The 20568-nt window shown below is 35.4% G+C and overlaps 2 protein-coding genes across 4 annotated transcripts in view; one reads left to right on the top strand and one right to left on the bottom strand.

Annotated features, from left to right (window-relative positions):
* Positions 1-9214, top strand: part of mahj (LisH and WD40 domain-containing protein mahjong) — a 32744-nt gene extending 23530 nt beyond the window's left edge. The window contains exons 23-34 of one of the 2 annotated variants that reach the window (XM_085200949.1): positions 297-515; positions 1013-1223; positions 1371-1490; positions 3122-3213; positions 3745-3941; positions 4273-4370; positions 5131-5208; positions 5406-5526; positions 5840-5997; positions 6258-6339; positions 6735-6907; positions 7070-9214. In XM_085200949.1, coding sequence (XP_085057075.1) covers positions 297-515; positions 1013-1223; positions 1371-1490; positions 3122-3213; positions 3745-3941; positions 4273-4370; positions 5131-5208; positions 5406-5526; positions 5840-5997; positions 6258-6339; positions 6735-6907; positions 7070-7144 — 1624 coding nt within the window. In that variant the 3' untranslated portion in view covers positions 7145-9214. Of the gene's footprint in view, positions 1-296; positions 516-1012; positions 1224-1370; positions 1491-3121; positions 3214-3744; positions 3942-4272; positions 4371-5130; positions 5209-5405; positions 5527-5839; positions 5998-6257; positions 6340-6731; positions 6908-7069 lie in introns of both variants that reach the window. The other variant, XM_085200948.1, reaches the window with a different exon arrangement.
* ATPCL (ATP-citrate synthase) overlaps positions 7831-20568 on the bottom strand; it is a 36691-nt gene continuing 23953 nt past the window's right edge. For both annotated transcript variants that reach the window (XM_085200951.1, XM_085200950.1), the window contains exons 6-24: positions 19344-19423; positions 18883-19141; positions 18442-18654; positions 17860-18017; positions 17236-17398; positions 16803-16970; positions 16079-16202; positions 15783-15880; positions 15170-15268; positions 14651-14766; positions 14146-14286; positions 13644-13783; positions 13204-13352; positions 12476-12565; positions 12048-12190; positions 11539-11701; positions 11298-11431; positions 10866-11072; positions 7831-10358 (exon numbers count right to left, since the gene is read on the bottom strand). In XM_085200951.1, the coding sequence (XP_085057077.1) occupies positions 10196-10358; positions 10866-11072; positions 11298-11431; positions 11539-11701; positions 12048-12190; positions 12476-12565; positions 13204-13352; positions 13644-13783; positions 14146-14286; positions 14651-14766; positions 15170-15268; positions 15783-15880; positions 16079-16202; positions 16803-16970; positions 17236-17398; positions 17860-18017; positions 18442-18654; positions 18883-19141; positions 19344-19423 (2808 nt within the window). In that variant the 3' untranslated portion in view covers positions 7831-10195. The remainder of the gene's footprint in view (positions 10359-10865; positions 11073-11297; positions 11432-11538; positions 11702-12047; positions 12191-12475; positions 12566-13203; positions 13353-13643; positions 13784-14145; positions 14287-14650; positions 14767-15169; positions 15269-15782; positions 15881-16078; positions 16203-16802; positions 16971-17235; positions 17399-17859; positions 18018-18441; positions 18655-18882; positions 19142-19343; positions 19424-20568) is intronic.

The following is a 20568-nucleotide window of genomic DNA, read 5'->3' as shown; positions in this document are numbered from 1 at the left end:
TTAGTGTTTTTTTTTTCTGTTTTTTCTATTTATTTTTTTAAAAACAACATTATAACACAAAATAATTTCTATATATTTTTTTATTATGAAATTTGAATTTGATTGAAATTATATTTTTTGTATATTAAATTTAATAAATATTAAACTGGCATATAGAATATAAGTTACTATATTCTTGCATTATATTGCCTTAAAATTTTACCTTACCTTAAAAATTTTAAAGAATATAATTTTACATTATCCACATAATGCAAAATAAAAGTTTTCTTTAGTGACCAAACTTTCTTTTCTTCCAGGAAAGTCCAGAACTCCTCTCACGCGTCACCGAGCCCCCTTCCCTCAACACCAAGTGGGGAGAAGAGGTCTCTACAGAAACAGCTAAGCGCTGCCGGTGGGGAGAGACCTCCCTCTCCGCCGCGAGTGACTCTACACTCAATCATAACGGAGTATTTGTACAATCAACACGCGCTGTGTAAAAACCCCGTAGTCACTTGTCCACAATTTAATTTGTTTGAGTAAGTGTATTTTTTGTCTGTTTCGTTTCAGAAGGGGAGATGTTTGGGTGTATTCTTTTTTTTATTAATGTAAAAAAAAGAAGAAATAAACCACCACATTCTTTTTACTTTTTTCTATATTATTGAGTATGAATAGAGGGTGAAACAGTCTTGAACAAATTACTAAGTGTCACCGGCGGAACAAGAACCGCCGCGAGTGACTACACTCCAATATAGAAGTATTTACAATCAACTCGCACTCTGCAATTACCCTATTGTGACATGCCCAAAAATTTATTTGTTTCAGTAAGTATCTGTTTTGTTGTGCGCGGCGAGTTCCGCCACTCAATATGCAATGAAAAAAGTAGTATTAAAACTATACACAAAAATTTCCATAATATACTTCATAATATAAACTGTTAGTGAAAATATAGGTTCCTTTCGCTCACTCCACTAAACGTTACATACATACATAAAGTAAAAAAACAAATTTCTACATATGGTTAATTTTTTTGCAGACCACACAAATGCCCCTCTCCGTCCCCTCCGGGGTTAACCTACGCCCCCCGCGGTTCTCCCCCCAGTGTAATATCTCGTCTAGTGCGCCGCGAGCTCGGCGCACATACAACACGTCGTGCGCACGCCCGCCTCGCGCACTCGCACTTTGCGCACGTGCGCACGTTGAGGTTGCAGGATGATGATGCGTATTTCACGCATACTGTTTTTCATGTGAGTATTTATCTCTTTTGTGTGTGTTTATGCTAAATGTTAGTTTTTATGTTTTATATAGTTTTTGTGACGTTACTATCGTATATACTACATATACTACATTACCTACTATTTTTACCATTCTACCATTTTTTTTAAATATTTCAGCCAACTCAACAACAACTCCTAACAGCGACTTCATCAGGAGACATAAGAATATTTAATTTATTCACTGGGGTAGAAGAAAATTCTTATCAAGTCCACGAGTCATATATTTATCATATGCAGGTATTTTATTACCTTTATATATAGTACTAGCGACCTACGGCTTCGTCCGTTTATACTTATTGTTATATTATAGCCAAATTATAGAAGTTGTTTATGATAAATTCTAGCCTATATGTTATTATGATATATTACTATAAAATTTCATCCAAATCCTTTCAGTGGTCTTTACGAGAAATTGAAACTAACATGCGCGCTTCATTTTTAACCGACTTCTGTAAGAAAAGGAGGTTATCAATTCGACTGTATTTTTTTTTTTTTTTTATTTTATTTTTATTTATTTTTTTTTTATGTTTGTTACCTCATAACTTTTAACTGGGTGGACCGATTTTGATAATTTTTTTTTTATTTGAAAGGTATAGCTTCCCGAATGGTCCCATTTTTTTTTGATCCATGTCTGACAATGGTATCCATGAGAAAATCATATAAGTCTTAAATTTGCATTATGCATGTGCGCGACTAATAGCTGAATAACTCAATGTCGCGCCAACCGATTTTGATGATCCTTTTTTTATTTGAAAGGATACACTTCAAGGATAATTTGGTGAAAGTTTGGTTAGGTTTCGATTATGGAATCCGGAGAAAATTGAGAAAGTTTGTTTTTTTTGGTCAAAAATTAATTATACTGTAATAGTTACAAGCAAAAACTTTTTAAATTGATGTCAGAAGTGAGATTCCTGATCGTTGCATTTTTATGTTTGTTCTTGTCAATATACCAAAATGTAACTTTGCACAAAAATAATAGCTAATTAAATGAAGTTTTACATAGAACAATCACAACCACTCGTTGACAACCACTACCACCACCATCACCACTCGTTCAAGAAGCATCCTTTTAAGATCTACCCATCACTAAAAATCGTAAAATAAATTAATTTTTAACAAAAACAAAAACCGACTTCTAACAACGAACTAAAAAGTGAAAAATAATTATATAAAGATTTTATAATTTTGAAGTCGGTGTCAAACTAATGCTACAACACCTTTACTACAATATCTAATTACTAAGCCTGTTTGTTTTACTTGGCACCGACTTCAAAATTATTAAATCTTTATATAATTATTTTTCACTTTTTAGTTCGTTGTTAGAAGTCGGTTTTTGTTTTTGTTAAAAATTAATTTATACAAAGATTTTATAATTTTGAAGTCGGTGCTCAAAACATTTCAAATTCAAATTCAAACAAAATTAATTCAAAATTATTAAATCTTTATATAATTATTTTTCACTTTTTAGTTCGTTGTTAGAAGTCGGTTTTTGTTTTTGTTAAAAATTAATTTATACAAAGATTTTATAATTTTGAAGTCGGTGCTCAGTAGAACAAACAGGCTTAGTAATTAGATATTGTAGTAAAGGTGTTGTAGCATTAGATTGACACCGACTTCAAAATTATAAAATCTTTGTAAAATTATTTTTCATTTTTTAGTTCATTGTTAGAAGTCGGTTTTTGTTTTTGTTAAAAATTAATTAATTACTATCAACAGGCCGGCTGTTTATTGAAATTATTCCATAAAAGGACTATTTAACAAATTTGAAAAATATCGAACCAGTATTTTATGAGATTAATGTTAAACCAAACAAATTCTCCTTTTTATAACGTTTGTATGGATTTGTTAATGTTTTATTTTTATATTAGGCGAGTAGAGACGGGTTGCTATTGCTAGCATCATCGACCACTTCATGGCGGACGACGTCAGCTCTATGGAATATGAAAGAATTTGAACAGTTGTAAGTAATATATTATAAATTATTTATTTATTTGGAGGCCAGTGGTGGCGCAGGAGCACAAGCGTGCGAGTGTAAACGTGACAGGTTGAGGGTTCAATTCCACTCGAGGAAATTAAACATTAATATTTTTATTACCTCGGTCTGGTTACTAGGTTCGAGTTCGAGTTCCGCCACTCGCAATGCCTTCATGATTCGAAAGAAAGTGGGGAACGGAGTGTTGCCAAGCTCCTTCTGCTTACACTGCTATGTATGGAATACAGCGTGAAGCTTAACAAAATATATAAATAAATTTTGTTAGCCGTCACGGTGCTGGGACCTGGGACAATATTCGTGCTAGTTGTTTCTACTTGAAAAAAAAAATCCCTGCTATTATAGCTAGACAAAAGTTGGTGTTAAGTTCCACTACTCGACACGCATGGTCTCGCGGAGAATTGGGCACAAAGTGTCTTAACACAAGATTGAAAAATATATTCTACTAGGTTCTCGGAGTCCTAGAATATATAATATATATTCTTTCTCATTCACCACCAGGTTCCAGCTAGACAACGAGGAATACGTGGAATTCTCCAAGATGTCGGACGAGCGTATAATAGGCACGAAAGGAGAGACGGCCAGCGTGTTCGACACCCGCACTGGCGCTGAGCTGCTGACCCTCACCCCGGCCATCAGCAACCAGTACGCCAAGAACCGGGCCACCTTCAACCCTACAGACGAGCTGGTGCTCTCCGGTTAGTTACGCGGCGTTGAGTTACGTAAAGTTTTAAGGATTGTTGGTTTTTGGGTGGAGTGGAAACGTGTTTAATATTAGAATTTCGTACGTCAAGTTCAGCTCACCAAGTACCGGGCTACATTTAATCCCACACATGCTAAGAGAACCTAGTGTCAAGACACTCCGTCCCCCATCCCGTCGTTCCCGAGTGGGATCGAACCAACAACCGTCGTGTTTACAGTTGCATCCTTGGGCCACTGCGTTATGACGGCCTTAATGCTGTACATACTACCATATATTTATGTTTATTTATATATATTTATAATAATTTATATGGATAACATTTATAGACGGCGTGCTCTGGGACGTGAACACGGGTAAAGAGATCCACAAGTTCGACAAGTTGAACCAAACGCATAGCGGAGTGTTTCATCCTAACGGCCTTGAGGTAACAGAATGTCCCGTTTTTTTTTTCTTTTTTTTTTCCCCTAGCCTACACCATCCCATTGTTGGGCAAAGGCCTCTCTCCACTTCTTCCATTCCGGTCTATTTAGGGCTATTGAGCACCAGTCAGGCCTATAATGGTCCAGCTCGTCCCGCCATTTTCTTTACATTTATTATTTTATTTTTTATGTTATTAATGTATTTATTGATTGATTGATTTTTTTGTTAATTAATTTTCATTCATTTCATTTTGAGTCAACGTTCTATATAATATTTGTTACTGATAAATCTGAGCAATGAATGTAATGTCCCTGGATGTTGTTTTTATAGCTTTACGCTTTCCGCATATAACAGAGTAAGAGAAGGGAACTTAGTGTTGATGCCCTCCGTTTTCTATGCATCACCCGATTTTTCAGACATTGTGTATGTTGAATGCCGCCGCCGAAACACAACGCCGACTATTGTCTTGTTATCTATGCGAGGAAATGAAAATAATTAATTAGTCGTAAGTGAGAATCGCACGCCTTCATTCATTCTTCATTAGGGATTTATTAAGGGACCATTTAGGAACTATTAACATAATATATTATGTACGTTCTCCGCTTGATCAACGTGATATATAGAGATACTATATGTTGCATTTTGTTGAAATCACACCTAAATCAATAACATCTGTAAAAAGACTTAAATGAAATTTCGAATCTACAACCACCGTCAGACAATTAATTTTCTGTTCTAATATACTTTAATTCATATTTTTTTAGGTAATATCAAACACAGAGGTGTGGGACTTGAGAACATTTCATTTGCTTAGGACAGTGCCTTCTTTAGATAAGTCTGAGGTAAATATGAAACACTTTTTTTTTCTTCACGCTGTATCCCGCTCATAACCGGGTCGGCGGTGGGAACGTAACACGCTAACGGCGTTGATTAACGGAATTCGAGTGATAATAAAATTTATACTGCATACAAAATTCGAACCCCATATCTACAGACTATGAGTATAAATCAAAATTTAAATTTCTTCTCACAATTTCAGGTGATATTCAATCCAACGTGTAGCGCCATATACGCGGTATGCTCAGACCAGGACTCGGAGGAGAGAAGTCAGTTCGACACCAGCTTCAAGACATTGGATCCTTATGATTATTCTAGTATAGGTATATAGAGAGACTGCAATATTTTTTTTATTATATTTAGAAGAGCTTCGCCTTTTCATCGCTTCGCTCGCTGTAAGAATAAAATAATATAGTTCTTTTCTTTTCCCCGTTCTGGTGGAAAAGCGCAGCGATGGCCTCTGCCATTCAACACGCAATGTCTGTAAGATTGGGCAGTGTGTAGGAAACGAGTGTCTTAACACTACTTACACCCTCAGTTTACGCTTCTATATGCGGGACACAGCGTGAACTTGAAAAAAAGACTTAATTGGTTATTTCATAATATTATTTCTTATCTTTTTTCTATTCCCCACAGCGACGATAGATGTGAAACGTAACATATATTCCCTCGGCGTGTCGCGTTTCGGCACTCAGGTGGCGTTGGTCGAGAACCTGGGCGACTATGACCAAGTGCAGGAGTCGTGCGTCAAACTGTACGACGTGGGGCGCAAGCGGGACCACGACGATGATGCTGTGAGTATACTGTCTGGAGACAGACGTACAGACAAACACACACCACCTTAATCATATGTATGTCATTAAAGTGTAAGTGCACATATGAAACAAAATGTATGTAAGCACACGCACTTTGCCTCGACAATATTCACACAAAAAAAATTGTTTAAACCGACATCCCATTTTTTTTTAAATCCTCAAAATTTTGAGAATTGTAATGTAATTTAATTATGTATGTTTTTAGTTTTGGTTTAATTTTATTACCGTTTCTATAACAGGAGGAAGAAGAAGAGGAGGATCTGGCGGGAGGCTCGGAGAACGACGACGGCTCCGACTCTGGTTCCGACAACGATGATGACTGTGAGTGTTTGTTTGTTTGTTTGTTTTGTAGTAAGCGTGCCGTTGGGTTCCGCCAGTATAAAAGTTATGTCTTAAAAATGGAATAGTAAAAGGGGAACGGAGCGTCTTAAAATTAGGTTCCCTCTGTCTATGTGAGAAAATAGAGCTGCAAAAAAATAAAAAATTATCTATAAGAGTTAGGAAATGAAAATAAATTGAATATTATCGTTTACCCGAGTGGGAATAGAACCCACAACCGTTGCGTTTACAGTCACACGATGTACCAGTGCGCCACATCTTAATACTATTTTAAATATTTAGTGACAGTACTGAATTCCTTCTAAAATACCGTAAAACTACAAAAATCCCATAATTTTAACGCATACATCAATACATTATATAAACCCTTCCAGTAGCGTCTAGCCTCCTCCGCAACGCGGTCCTCGGCCTAGCAGACGCGTCCGCCTCCGCGTCCGCTTCCGGTTCCGCATCCGCTTCCGGCTCCGCTTCCGCGTCTGGTGATGAGCGTGAACGAGACAGGGACAGGCCAAGGAGACCGAGACATAGACGTATGCGCACGCGCAGACGGGTATGTGGTTTTGTTTTTTTTATTTTATTTATAGTGCCAGTATGATTGTTGTGAGTTCGCACTCGAGGAAATAAAATTGTTTTTTATTTAATTTCCTCTCTCGGTTAACAAGACTGTTAAAATTCTAATCTGATTTGTTTTAAAATATAATAATATTTATAGGCGGCGGAGAACCACAGCAGCGACAGCGACGCCGACATCGACTTCGGAAACATCATCGAGTTCGAGCTTGACTAAATATATATATTGCAGATAATATTTGTCTTTATTATATATACGTGTTTTATTTTATATTAACACTCTGTATATACCCGATTGTTTAGCTTCACGCTGTATAAGCACATAAGAGGATATCCAAAAAGGAACCTGGGATCCTACTGTTAAGGCTCCGATAGTAACGCCCTGCCTAATGTTCGACAACAAATAAAGTTCAATTTCGAAAATTTTATACTCTACTACATATATAGATTATGTTTTTTTGAAATTATAACAAATCTTATAGGAGGGTAAAAAGTTCGTTACGTAACGGCGTCAGTCTGTCTGGCTTCTCTTTCTCTCACGCATACGGCAGCGGCAAGCAAACTCCTCTCTCACTCTAATCCATTACGCTAACCGTAATACAGACAGACGGTTCTCTCTCCTCTCTACACATGACCCGGTGTGTAGTGTGCAATGACAGTGATCATATAAGCTGACAATAATGCCTAATTGTTAGTTTTGTAAGATAAACGAAGAAACATAAATTTAAATATTTAATTTCTTTGAGTGGAGATCAAACCCACAAACAGTCGCACTTTGTGTCCCTGCGCCACGCACACACAGAAAAGCTATTACGACATTTGAAGCCAGTCGTGCCAGTCAGCCAGTCTATTACGACACCTGTTGCATTTAAAATATAGGAAATATAATTTAAAAAACCAACAAATAGTAAATAAAAATATATTTCAAAGTCGTCAAATACCAATATTTACACATACTAAGCGCTACCTACAAAGACCAACCAGAGCAGAGTGCAACCAATAAATTATTTTTTCTTATTCTAGAAATTTCTAGATGCCTCTTAACTATTATAACAATTAACAAAAAACTTAGCACTGCTTAAGTCAATATTAGTAATTATTGCTATCTCTTTCCATTTTTATTTAACAAAAAAAAGGATAGCAAAAATTCTATTTGTCATAGAAAGAGATGAAATGAAGTTAATATATAGTTACTTAAGATTAACTTAGAACAGTGTTAAGTTAGGAAACGTGCGAGCAAGACAAAGCGACGTGAAGCTATCTCTTTCTAAAGTGATTTTAATTTGTTATTTTATTTATTATTTTCATTGATTTTGTATGAAAAAGGTCTAACCTTTAAATAATATAATATTGTATTAATATAAATAAGTAATTAAGAGAAAATAAATATTAAGTAATTTTTTGTTGAACACTAGCCAAAATAATTATTTTAATTATTAATTTCTCTTTTTTCAGAACAGAAAGCAAAAAATAATATTAAAATGACTGTTAGACCACTTTTTGTTAACACTCTTCTATACATATACTATATATTACAAACTAAAAAAAATATTCGAGAAAGACAACGTCGAGGCGTCTCTATGGAAAAGAGCGATAATTAAGAAATTTTATTGTATAAAATTAGGCCTGAGAATGTATAATTTCATAGTCATATCATATCATTAGAAACTCAATTATGCGGTACAAGTTATACGGATTCGCGACTATCCGGACCATCAACCGCGGCCAACTATATTAAATATCTTCCAATATTTTCTTAATAAACGATTATCGTTGATATGTTTTTTAAAGTTTTTAATAAACACATAACATTATGCAGTCGTATAACTCGTTCATACATTCGATTATTCGGATTTTCAATTTTCCGAATTCTTAACGTTAACTAGAGTTTCTAATGTATAAATTTTACTAATGGTGCAAATTTTACAATTTATTTATATATTTGTATTAACTAGTAAAATAAAGTCATATTTAAAATAATTGCATTTAACATTTTCTATTTGAATTATTATTAAAAAGTTTGTGCTTAAAAAAATATTATTAATTATTATTTTCATATTAATTCTTTAAATAATTATCATCACCCATAACTACTTAACGAAAATACTCAAGTCGATTTGAAAATAAAAAATAGGTGCAGATTAAAACAAAAAGGGCCTAAACTCATTTTTTTTTAATTAAAAAAAATTAAAGTCGCTGAGTTTTTTTCTTTGAGCCATAAAATCCATTTTTTAGAGGACACAAGGTTTTTTTCTTATTTTATGAGTCCCAAAAAAAGTTTTTGTAGTTTTGTGTTATGTAATACTTGCTTACTCTGAGTCACCGGAAATTTCTACAAAATTAGATTTAGACCACTTTTGTTCAACCTAAATTTACACATCTACCTACACTCATTTCCACATCGACTCTCTGTATAATATCCTTATATTTGTGACTTATGAACTATTTATCTATAAATAAACAATATATCATTTATTTTGTTTGTCCGTTACAGTCAATTGGTTTATGTTGGAATGATTGTAATTTTTTTTATGATATAATAAAAAAAAATGAAGAGATTCTATTATTCTACAAATAAGTTAAAGTTAATGACAGTAAACTGTTTTTTTTAAATAAACCAAACGGCTGTAATCTATTTGAAATATTTAAATACAAAATAAAACACTAACAATTATTCACGAACTCACATTCACTAGTCAATTCTATTTTATCTATATATTTAAAGATGGCGCTCTTAGGATATTTTATTAAAAAAATATAACAATTGAGTAAAAATAAAAAAGTTAAAAGTATTAAGTTGCGGATTAAATATCACCAAAGTAGGAAACAAGAATTAGACAAAATAATGCAAATCTATAAAAGAATATTAGAGGTACAATAAAAAAATCTCAATTCACTTCTATATATCAATTTGTCTTTACCTAAGAGCGCCATCTATCGTCACTTCTGCAACGTTCTAGAATGTTCTACCGCTTTCTATAGCTTAGTAAAAGGTTCTTCTTAACATGGAGATGTAGTTCAAGGGGTGGTGATCTAGATGGCGTTCTAAAAAATTCCACCGCCCTTCTTTAGTTTCGAGAAGGTTGATTAGTTCAGGGGCATATCGGTGTTGTTTCGGGCGTTCCAGAACACTCTAAGGACTTCTATATATTGTCTAGAATGTTTTACTGGTTTCTATTGCCTTCAAGTAGTCTAAGGGTTAGGGGTACAAAAGTGTTCTAGAACATTCCACAACAACCACTCTTCCATATAGTTCCCAGAAGGTTCCCTAGTTAAGGGGTGACATGTAGGTGATATCGTCCCAGGGGTGACGGTACAGGGGTTGTTTCAGGCGCTTCTGGTCCAGGTAGTGCCCGATGTGTCCGATCGTGCGTCCCAGTACAAAGAGCGCGTTTATAGAACCAATGTTGATATAGTTGTTACCCTCCTCTCTGAAAAGTTGAAGGTAAGACTCATTATTTATTTGTACGCAAAAGCGCGGCGTTGAGTTCCGCCACTCAACACGCAACATCTCGAAAATTCAGATGAAAGTGAAGAACGGAGTAGGTATCTTATTACTAAGTTACTAGGTGATACCTTACAATATAGATTGTAAAAGAAACAAATTATCATTTACGATTTTTTTTGTGATAAAATTGTTAAGTAAAAGAAATAAGGATATTTGTAAGTGCAAGATTCAAACTTATTAGAAAAAGTATTTTATGAAAAAAATTAACAGTTATATTCCAGCCTTAGTAGATTAAATTAATTACTAGTTCCTGTCTTTCAGCAGGTAGCGTGTGGAATAGAACAAGAAGAGGAGAACGATTTTAGTAATTTATAAAAATAAATATTCTCACCACCACATAAAAAAAAATCAAATTCATTTTAAGCTCGTAATGTCATTTGAGTCATTACGTTCTCTCTGCCTTTCTATATACGTGATAACCGATACTCACTGCGTGAACAGTTGACAATGTCGGAACAGGTCCACCATGGCGGCGGCCACGATACCGTCCACGTTGAGGATCAGGTTGGGCTTCTTCCTGGTGGTGATGGCCTCCACGTCGAGCGCGTACCGTGTGACCGGCCAGGCGGGCCAACGCGCCGTCACGTACGCCTTTAGCTCCCGGACTCGGGAGTCAGGGTTATTTATTGATTTTACCCTGGACGGCAATCGAGCAAATTGAAAATCAGTTATAAATTACAACTTATGAATTACTAAGCAGTATTAATAATTTATAGGATAAAATTAAGTTACTTTCTGCTAAACAAATTAGTGGTGGTAATTTCTGGAATACATACAAAGTGCGGCACTGAGTTCTCCCCACACTCCTTTGCATCAACTCAATGCATCGAAAATTTCGAATTTATAAAAAAAATATTCTCACCTATGCCCTATTCCCATGATAAGTTCCCCTCTAGCTCTCTTCTCGTTGACAAACTCCTGCGGATGTTGCCCTTTGTCGTATGCATCGCAGAAATCTTGCGCTGCCTTATCTAGGGCTCCGCCGAAACGATCTCCCTAAAACACCAAATATATATATGTATAATAAACACAGTTATAAATCATACAGTCCAATCGGGCAAATCCGCGAGCGGAACACTAGTACTTATATAAGAGACACTCACAATAGTCAACAGTCCGCTAACGATAGAGGAGATGAGGTCCTTCCCGGCCCTGGCGGTGACCATGGTGTTGTGGGCCCCTGACACCGCGGGCCCGTGATCCGCAGTCACAATCACGACCAGCTCGAAGAACTTGCACGCCCAGTCGGGGAGCTCGCGTTGGAACCTGTGTGAAAAGGAAACAGTTGTATCAATCAAGCAAAGTCAAACCAAGCTAAACCAATTTAAACGGAATGAAGTTTAAGTAAATTAAGTGAAAATGAATTGAGAATGGAGGCCAGTCGTGGCGAAGGCTCATAACATAAACCATACTAAATCGAAATTTAATTAGAACGATCGCCCTATAATTAGTACCCCATCTATAAGTTATAGTTTAATTATATTTTTTAATAAATTAAGAAACTGATTTGATGATACCAACCAAACGAACATTTTCGATAAGCAAACAAAATAGATTATATTCAAATAAAATTAACTAAAATCAATCAAAATAAACGTAGTAAGTAGCTCACCACAATAAACTAATGGTACCGCCGACACCTAATTGTCTTTCTAACACTGCACTTATGGGTACACCACAATAGCTCAGTTCCTGACCTCTCTCATCACAAATAGTGCTTATAAACGCAGCTGGTTTACGAATTATGCCTAGTTTCTGAAAAAATAAACACAAAATGATATAATATTATTAATTTAATAAAATAGGAATAAATATAGACTTTTTCATAATAAAATTTCAAATAGTATTTGAAAATTGTATATTTTTTCATATGCGTAGATGAAATCGATAACCATCTGCTTCGTCTTTAAAATATTATTATTTTCAACTTCCCGTTTTATTCTGCATATTAGCAGTATCGGCACAGGGAACCTAGAATTAAGACACCTTGTTCTCCAATTTGTCAATAAAATATTATTGATATGTATTACTATAACTTACTCTAGCCCAGTCGTAGTCCATGGGCACTTTGGGCGGCTCTACTTCTTCCTTTTCAATGATTTTGCCTTCTGCCACTAATTTCTTGTAAACCTAAAAAAAAAAATGTGTTCTTTAATGAAAATCTTTTCGTTAAATGTTTTAACTGTAGCCCTAAACACTTAAAGTAGTGCCAACGTAATGAATTCCCAAAATACAATTTAGTTAAAACAAAATGCCAAATGTTTTGGACTTTAATTTAGTAGCCGTTTTGAGTGTTTCTTTTTATTCCTTAATTTTTTGTTATTAAAATTTGTAGGGAGGCCAAATTATTGGCAAAATAACATATTTTAAAAATAACTTTTATATTTTGAAATACACACAACATTTAAGGTCAAAAAAATGAAGAAGCGCTTAGATTAATATTAATAAAACTTACTGTATCAATCTTTTCTTTTCTTTTTTATTTTTTCAAAAAAACAAACTGTTAATTATAATCTATATATATTTTTATAAAAAAAATTCTTGGATAGCCACATTCTCCCGTTTTTCCAAAGAATGAGTATAAGTTCCCATAAATCCCTATAATTCACTCCACTAAGCTATCAAAAGACTTGGGCTTGCGCAAAGTGGCCCTGTTTGCAGCTAGAGCCTAGGGTTGCGTCCTTGGCCACTGCCTTTACTAAGTCAGCTCAGTCTACTCTTCCTATAAACCTTAAGAAAATCCACCTTAATCCCCATAAACCACTCACCATCTGCACAGCCTCCCCTAAGCTATCAAACGACTCGGGCACGGTCGCCCCGTGGGCAGCTAGGGCTGCGTTCTTAGCAACCGCCTTCTCTAAGGCAGAGCCGGCGAGCGAGCCCGCGTGACCGAACTGTACTTCTGATGTGAACATGTCTGGAAAAAAAAGGTAGTCAGTTAGATCAGAGGGAACCTCGGTTGTTACCGAATCGAGGGTGTTAAGACACTTCGTTCCTCACGGACCGCTGAACTTTCGAGACATTGCGTGTAGAGTGTCGGAAGTCCGAGGGAAAATTTTATATTTAAATTATATGAATTTTCTTGCTCTCTTAATATATTTAAAGAAAAGGTAGAAAACATGTCTCAACACCAAATTCTCCCACTACCCTACAAATTATATTTGGAAAAAAAAACAAAAAAAATCGTAAAAAAAAACTAATCAATTACCTGAGCAAGTACCAATACACCATGCAACCAGCGGCTTAGTGAGTTTCTTATCTCTTATCATTCTACACACGTGGTATTCTTCGACGCCGCCCACTTCGCCTAACAGAACTATCATTTTGATATTGGGATCCGCTTCATATCTACAAAAAGGGCAAAACAATACATATATTAATATAAAAAAATGACAATGAGGCCGGTCGAGTGGCTGTAAGGGTGTGGCCGGTCGTGTGGTTGGGGGTTAAATTCCTTCTTGAAGAAATAATTATTTAATATTTTCATTTCTGGTAACAAGATAAAGCGCAGCGTCAAATTCGGTACCATCAACACGTAGTGTCGTGGAAATTCGGCGTAAAATGGGAAACGAAATGTCTCAATGGGGACAAGAGTGTCTTTACTGCAGATTCCCATGTTCCTTCTGCCTACGTTGCTATGTGCAGGATAAAGCGTAAAACTAAAAAAAAGAAACAACGGAGAACACTAAAATAGAGAAATGTGTCAATACCTGAGCAAGTGATCAACAAACGTCGTTCCTGGATATCTATCTCCACCTATGGCGACTCCTTCACAGACGCCGTCCGCGTTTTTGGACAGTATGTTGTTTAGTTCGTTGCTCATACCTCCGGAACGGGAAACGTAGGCCACACTGGAAAAATAAATAGCACTATTAGTTTAAAATAGAATTATTTATTAAGAAAAATAGAATTATAAAAAATAAAAAAAAATTGAGAGGCCAGTCGTGATGGTGCAGGGCACAAGAGTGCAACTGTAAACGTGAAAAATGTAGTTTCGATTCACTCGGGGAATTAAATATTTAATATTTTCATTTGCTCGCCCTGGTAACGAGGCAAAGCGCAAAGCTGAGTTTCGCCATTTAACACGCAATGCCTCAAGAATTTGGAACTTCTTTGGAAAGTAGAGAACGAAAGTCCTAAGGTTTCCAGATTCCTTCAGAACAATATTTTAATGGACAAAAAGTAAAAAATAAATAAAATAAAATAAAAACTCACCTGCCAGGCCTGTACAGTTTGCTATCAATGATGTTATCAATCATGCCCGCCGTGTTGCCTATTTTGAAACACCCTGGTTTTATTCCACCCACAGTGGCCGGACCTATTATGTTTACCTAAAAATACAAAAAGAAAAAATAAACAATATAATATATTTTTTTGTAATAACTTTGTAAATGAGGTAGACAATATATTTAAAAATATTTTTTCCTACTATTCTAAGGCAAGGCGCGGTATATTGTTCTGCACACAATTTCTAAAATAGTTAGAAAGTTCACAGATGTGTTCCTAACATTTATTTTTGCTCTTGTTGTTAGGACAAAGTGAGGGTTGAAATTCCGCTACCTTCAAATGAGACATTGTCTTATTGTAAACTAGACGGTTGCTCACTTAATCTGCAATGGGGAAATGATTTCATTGTCTTACTTAGTAAACGGCATTAGGTTTCACTACTCAATTCAAAAAAAATATACAGGCAGTTCTATTTTCTATTTAAAAATTGAAAAAAAAATTACATACCCCTCTAGCATCTGCCAGTTTAATTATTTTCCTCGTCATATTCTCCGGAATACCCTCAGCTATGATCACTATAGTATTGATTTGTGGGTGTTGCATTGCCTTTAAGAAATAATAACAAAAATATATTTAAAAAGAAAAAATCCCCGACATATTGGATATCACTATCTCTGCTTGGCAAAGTGCTTGTATGTCTTAAACTGCCAATCTGATTAAAAAAAACTTAAAATCATCGCGATGAACATAGGATTCAATAAAAAACCACATTCAAATTGGTTTATTCGAGATCTACGGTTTCACAGCAGGTCAAACTTATAGCACTCTTTTTTGCTTGAGAGTATTAAAGTTGATATTTATACTACTATTATAAAGATGAATACGCTGGCCTGTAAGCACGACGTTTGTGGGTTCGATTCCCACTCAGGGATTGAAATAAATATTTTAATTTCTCGCTGTGTTAACGGGTTCATACGCGACGTTGAGTTCTGCCACTCAACACGAAATGTCTTTATGCACTCGACACGAGAATTTGGCGACAAATGGGAAACGGAATGTAATAACAATAGGTTTCCTCTGCATACCCTGTTAAAATAAGTAGTTTATTTATTTTTTATACCTGTATAGTACTATCAAAGGCTGAACGTAGAGACGCAAAGTTAACCAAAACGGTTGCCTCTTGATGTTTCCTCATAGCCACGTCCATATCGCTGAACACTAAAAAAAAGATAATTCATTATTAATTTAATCCCACTAGGGAGAATAATAATAAAAATAAACCATATTCATATTAATTTCTGTTCTTTAATAAAAAAAAATTACAATGATATGTATCTAAAATTAAAGATAAAATATAATATTTCTTTGTAGCTACCGCTTTATACATTAAAATAAATATTAAAAAAACTAATTTACCCGGTATAAAAACTTCTTTGTTGCCAAAATAATATTTTTGTTTGTGATCCGCTGTGAATGGATAGACAATGGCCACAACTGATGGTTCAGCACGTCTGCATATATAGTCGAAATCTAACATTCCCTGGAAAATACAATAGAAAATATAAATATAGAAATATTATAGGCGATAATTTGGCGGTGTGGAGGAACGGAGTGTCTTAATAGTATTGCCTATCCTAATAAAGATACAGCTTTTGCTTTTATACAATAACTGACATGGAAAACCGTTTTCTTTTCAGAATGTTGTTAAAGAGAAAAACATATGTTTATAGTTTCACGCTATATCAGAACCGTGTATCGAACCAGGGAACTTCATTTTGAGCCCTCCGTTCCTCATTTTCCGCCAAACTCTTAAGGAATTGCGTGTTGAGTAGCGGAACTGAACAAACCATCACTCAACATGTGTTAATATCAGACAGACAGTGAAGAACGAAAAATTTTATTACTAAATTCTCAATCACATATACAAATAATATACAAAAATATTAGTATATTGAGGTTGTAACAAGACAAATCGCGACGTTGAATTTCACCACTCAACACACAATATCTTGAAAATTGGGCGGAAAATGAGGTACGGAGGGTCTCAATATTACATTCTCTCTGTCCACATCACTTTATGCGGGATACAGCGTGATATTAAGCAAGAAATAAAAACAATATATATTTGAACTAGACCAACCTGTATAGCCCTATTCTGCATACCCCACACAATAGCTTTAGTTCTGTCTGAGAATAGTGGTCGCGATGTGGATAACGCTTGACCGAGGTCGGTGCGAGTTGGTGCCTGAGAACACACGAGGTCTAGGAGAGACGGTGTCAGCTCTGGAATGTCGATTTTTGGTGGTTCCTGTAAAAAAAATGTCGATCAGATCCGTTTTGTTTTAAAAGTAACTAATTTAGATTAAACTTCTTAACTATGAGATTGGAAGTTCAAATTCCGATTCGTATTTATAATTTCAATATGCAATTTAAGAAAAGAAAATCCACAAAATGTATTTAATTAATTTCACAAATCTTTAAAAATTAAATATATACTCCGAACCAAACATGTATGTATGTACGGGCGGTATATCGGCGTGAAACTCCCTCCCCCTTCAACTCCCTCCACTCACCGTCTCCTCGGGCTTGGGCAGTCGCTTAGGCGCGTAGTCGAGCTGGTGGTCTTGAGGTATGTCGGCGTGGCCGAGCGCGAGGCGCACCACGCCCGTCATGCTCGCCTCGGGCCCAAGCACGTACATAGGGATGCGGAGACGGTGGCCCACTTCACGCATTTTCCTGTAAAATGCGGGTAACAATTGCGTATTTAAAGATATGGTGGATGAATGAGTGTCACTCGTGTGCGCCACTCATTAGACGGAATGTCTTAACATTAAGTTAAATGTCAATGACAAATCTTAACAGATAAGAAAGTACAGAAAAAAATAATTCATATAAAAAGTTAATGCAAAGCAGCAATTGAACTTTAAAAAAATTTTTCTCTTTTACATTTTTCTCTTTTACATGTTACAATACTAACTGAGCTTTGCCAAATTTATTATAATATTTTAGCCAAATTATACAAAATGTTTACATCAATAGTAGCCTGTGTGTTGTTCACAAAGTTTAATTAAAATCCGCGTAGTAATTTTTGCCCGAGAGTGATACAAACGTCCATCCACGACAACATTCATCATAGTAGTAGGAAGGATTTTAACATATTATAAAGCATAAAAAAAATACCTCAACCGGGAACCTACCTCAAACCCTCTTGGTAGTTAGGTCCGCCTCGCCTCACAAAGATCGTGACATTGTATTGTATTAACGCGTCTTTATACATCTCAATGGCAGTTATAATACCGCGGAAAGTGTCCGCTACGTTCGTAAAGTTGGCTATACCGCCGCCGATGATGAGTACCTGCGGATGGGGGTTTGATTATTGGTTGATGAATTATTTAAAAAAAAACAAGACTTTCATATGGTTACCAGAGTTTAGAGTAATTAATCTTTAACCAATACTTATCATAAACTAATAATTATAGATTTACATATTTAAATTTTATTAAATTCCTCTATCTCCTTTAGGATGTTTACTCTTTTTTCGTTTTCTATTGTTTAGTCTGCCACTTGCTGAGAGCCCCGGAATATTCACTAACACTAAAGTTCCTTCCACCTACCCTACAGCAATGTTGACGAGACGTGGTCTCCGAAGTTAGGTTTTCTGAACTTTTGCGCATTGTGTAAAATACTCAAAAATAAGAAAAAGAAATAAATTAACTTCACAGCAACCACAACTCTTCAACCCTACTATATTATATATATATACAAAAGGTCATAAATACCTTCCCCTTAGGATGTTTATCCCTACACATGAGACTAAACACAGTCCTGGCGTAGTCCTTGGTCTGGCCCTCACTCGGTGCTCCGGAATATTCCCCATAGTTGGCCAGCTCCGAAGCGCCGCCGAGGGCGCACACTGTGTCTGCATATACCACAGAGGCGCCACCGCCGGCTACCATCGTCCAGATACGGCCGGAGTGGTTTAACACCGTTAACTGTAAAAAAAAATACAAATTTATATATTAATTATTTAATATCACCTGCATTGAACCTTACCGAGGTTAAGCGACAACACAGCGACGCGCTTTGCCTACGCAACGCAATGTCTCCAAAATTAGACAGAAACTAGGAAACGGAGTGTCTTAACACTAGGTTCCCTCTGGCTACCCTGTGGGATATAGGTGACGCTAAAAAAACCTAATAAAAAAAAAGACTCCAACTACCTTTAAGCTGGCTCCACTCTTCGCATCCAAATCGGCTATATGCGCCTCCTCCGGATACGCATCCCTGCCAAAGGGGGGAGGGAAGGTAACCTCCCCCCAGTTCTTTGCGCATATGAAATCCGCGGTCTGATCCAGCTTAGCGGCCATATCTAGTAGATAGATCCTCTCGTTCGTTATCACTATGGGGTTTATTTCCATGTATGTGAAGTATAGATCGACGAAAACACGGTATAGGGATAAGATGAATGTCGTTAAAATACTGAAAAAAAAAAGAAAAGAAATAGTGTTTTTATTTTAGTTTCTGTCACAATTTTTAAGGTTTTGGGAAAAAATAAATTATTAATAAACTCCATCTTATGAATGGGAATTGAACCAGCACACGTCGAATACTAAAGCGTCATGTGGCATACGAGGTGTCATGTCAAAAAATAAGGTAAGTTTACATTTCAATATAAACTTACCGCTTAATTGTAGTTGATTTGATATTTTTAAGCAGAACGCGGTCAATCTCTTCACCGGTGGGGAAAGTGTCCACAGGTACCTAAAAATAAAATAGAAATTGACAAATTTTATTAAATTTAAAATAACTATCTGACTGTAAACGCGACAGTTGTAGATTCAATTCCTACTGGCGGGAATGAATTAATTTCAATTTCATTTGCTCGCACTGATGATAAGACGAAGCGCGGCGTCATCGTCCGCCACTAAACATGCCTCGAAAAATGAGCGAAAATTGGAGAATAAAGCTTCCTAACACTGGCTTTTCTCTGCCTAAGCTGCCATATGCGGGATACAGCATGAAGTTATACTAAATATTTGGATATTCATTTGTTACATCACTAACTATTATATTTTGTCTGAGAAGAATATTTTGTGTAATTATTAATATAAGCCTTTTTTTGTTTCGTTTTATCTTAAAAACATAAAATTAAAGAAATAAAACTAATTAATAAAAAGAAACAATTTGTATGATCATTCATAAATCCCCAGACGTGATTTTATAACTACATTTTTTTCAGTATCAGGCGGTATCTCGCATATAGCAGGGTAGGCAGAGGTGTAGTGTTGAATCCCCATGAACCGTCCAATTTTCGGGACCTTGCGGGTTAAACGGCATAACTCAACGGCCGCGCTTTGACTACCCAGATCTTGGAACTTTTTCTTTATTGAATAACATAAAAATATTTATTTTAAATTTATTAATTATTTAAATGCTGTTAAAAATATCAATAATGCACATAACTACGATATATAATTATTAAACATTCATACTGTAAAGTAAAAAGTGCTATTTTTTGTATAATTTTTATTATTTATATAAAATATAAATACAAATTAGTTATTATATATGTATATAAGCTCTAATGGCCGTCGTTTCATGCTGGGACAGCGACTGACGGTAAACGTAATGATTGTGGATTCGATACTTCTAAGAGGAAATAATTTTTGCCACTCAACACGTAATGTCTCGAACTCGGGCGAACAGTATAGAACAGAGTGTTTTGGCACTGGGCCTAATGCATATCTAGCCATATGTTAAAAAAAACGTGTGGATCTAAACAAACATTTTATTTTTTAATTGATATCTAATTTTTGTTACAAAGATAGAAGTAATATTATTTTTATATAATAAAATACAAAAAAACCATTGTAATAATTTCGAATTAAAATTACTAACAGAATTTT

Source organism: Heliconius melpomene, chromosome 17, assembly GCF_056956725.1.
Source record: "Heliconius melpomene rosina isolate 202511_hmr_F chromosome 17, ASM5695672v1, whole genome shotgun sequence".
Taxonomy (NCBI): domain Eukaryota; kingdom Metazoa; phylum Arthropoda; class Insecta; order Lepidoptera; family Nymphalidae; genus Heliconius; species Heliconius melpomene.
This window is presented reverse-complemented; position numbering and strand designations above follow the sequence as displayed.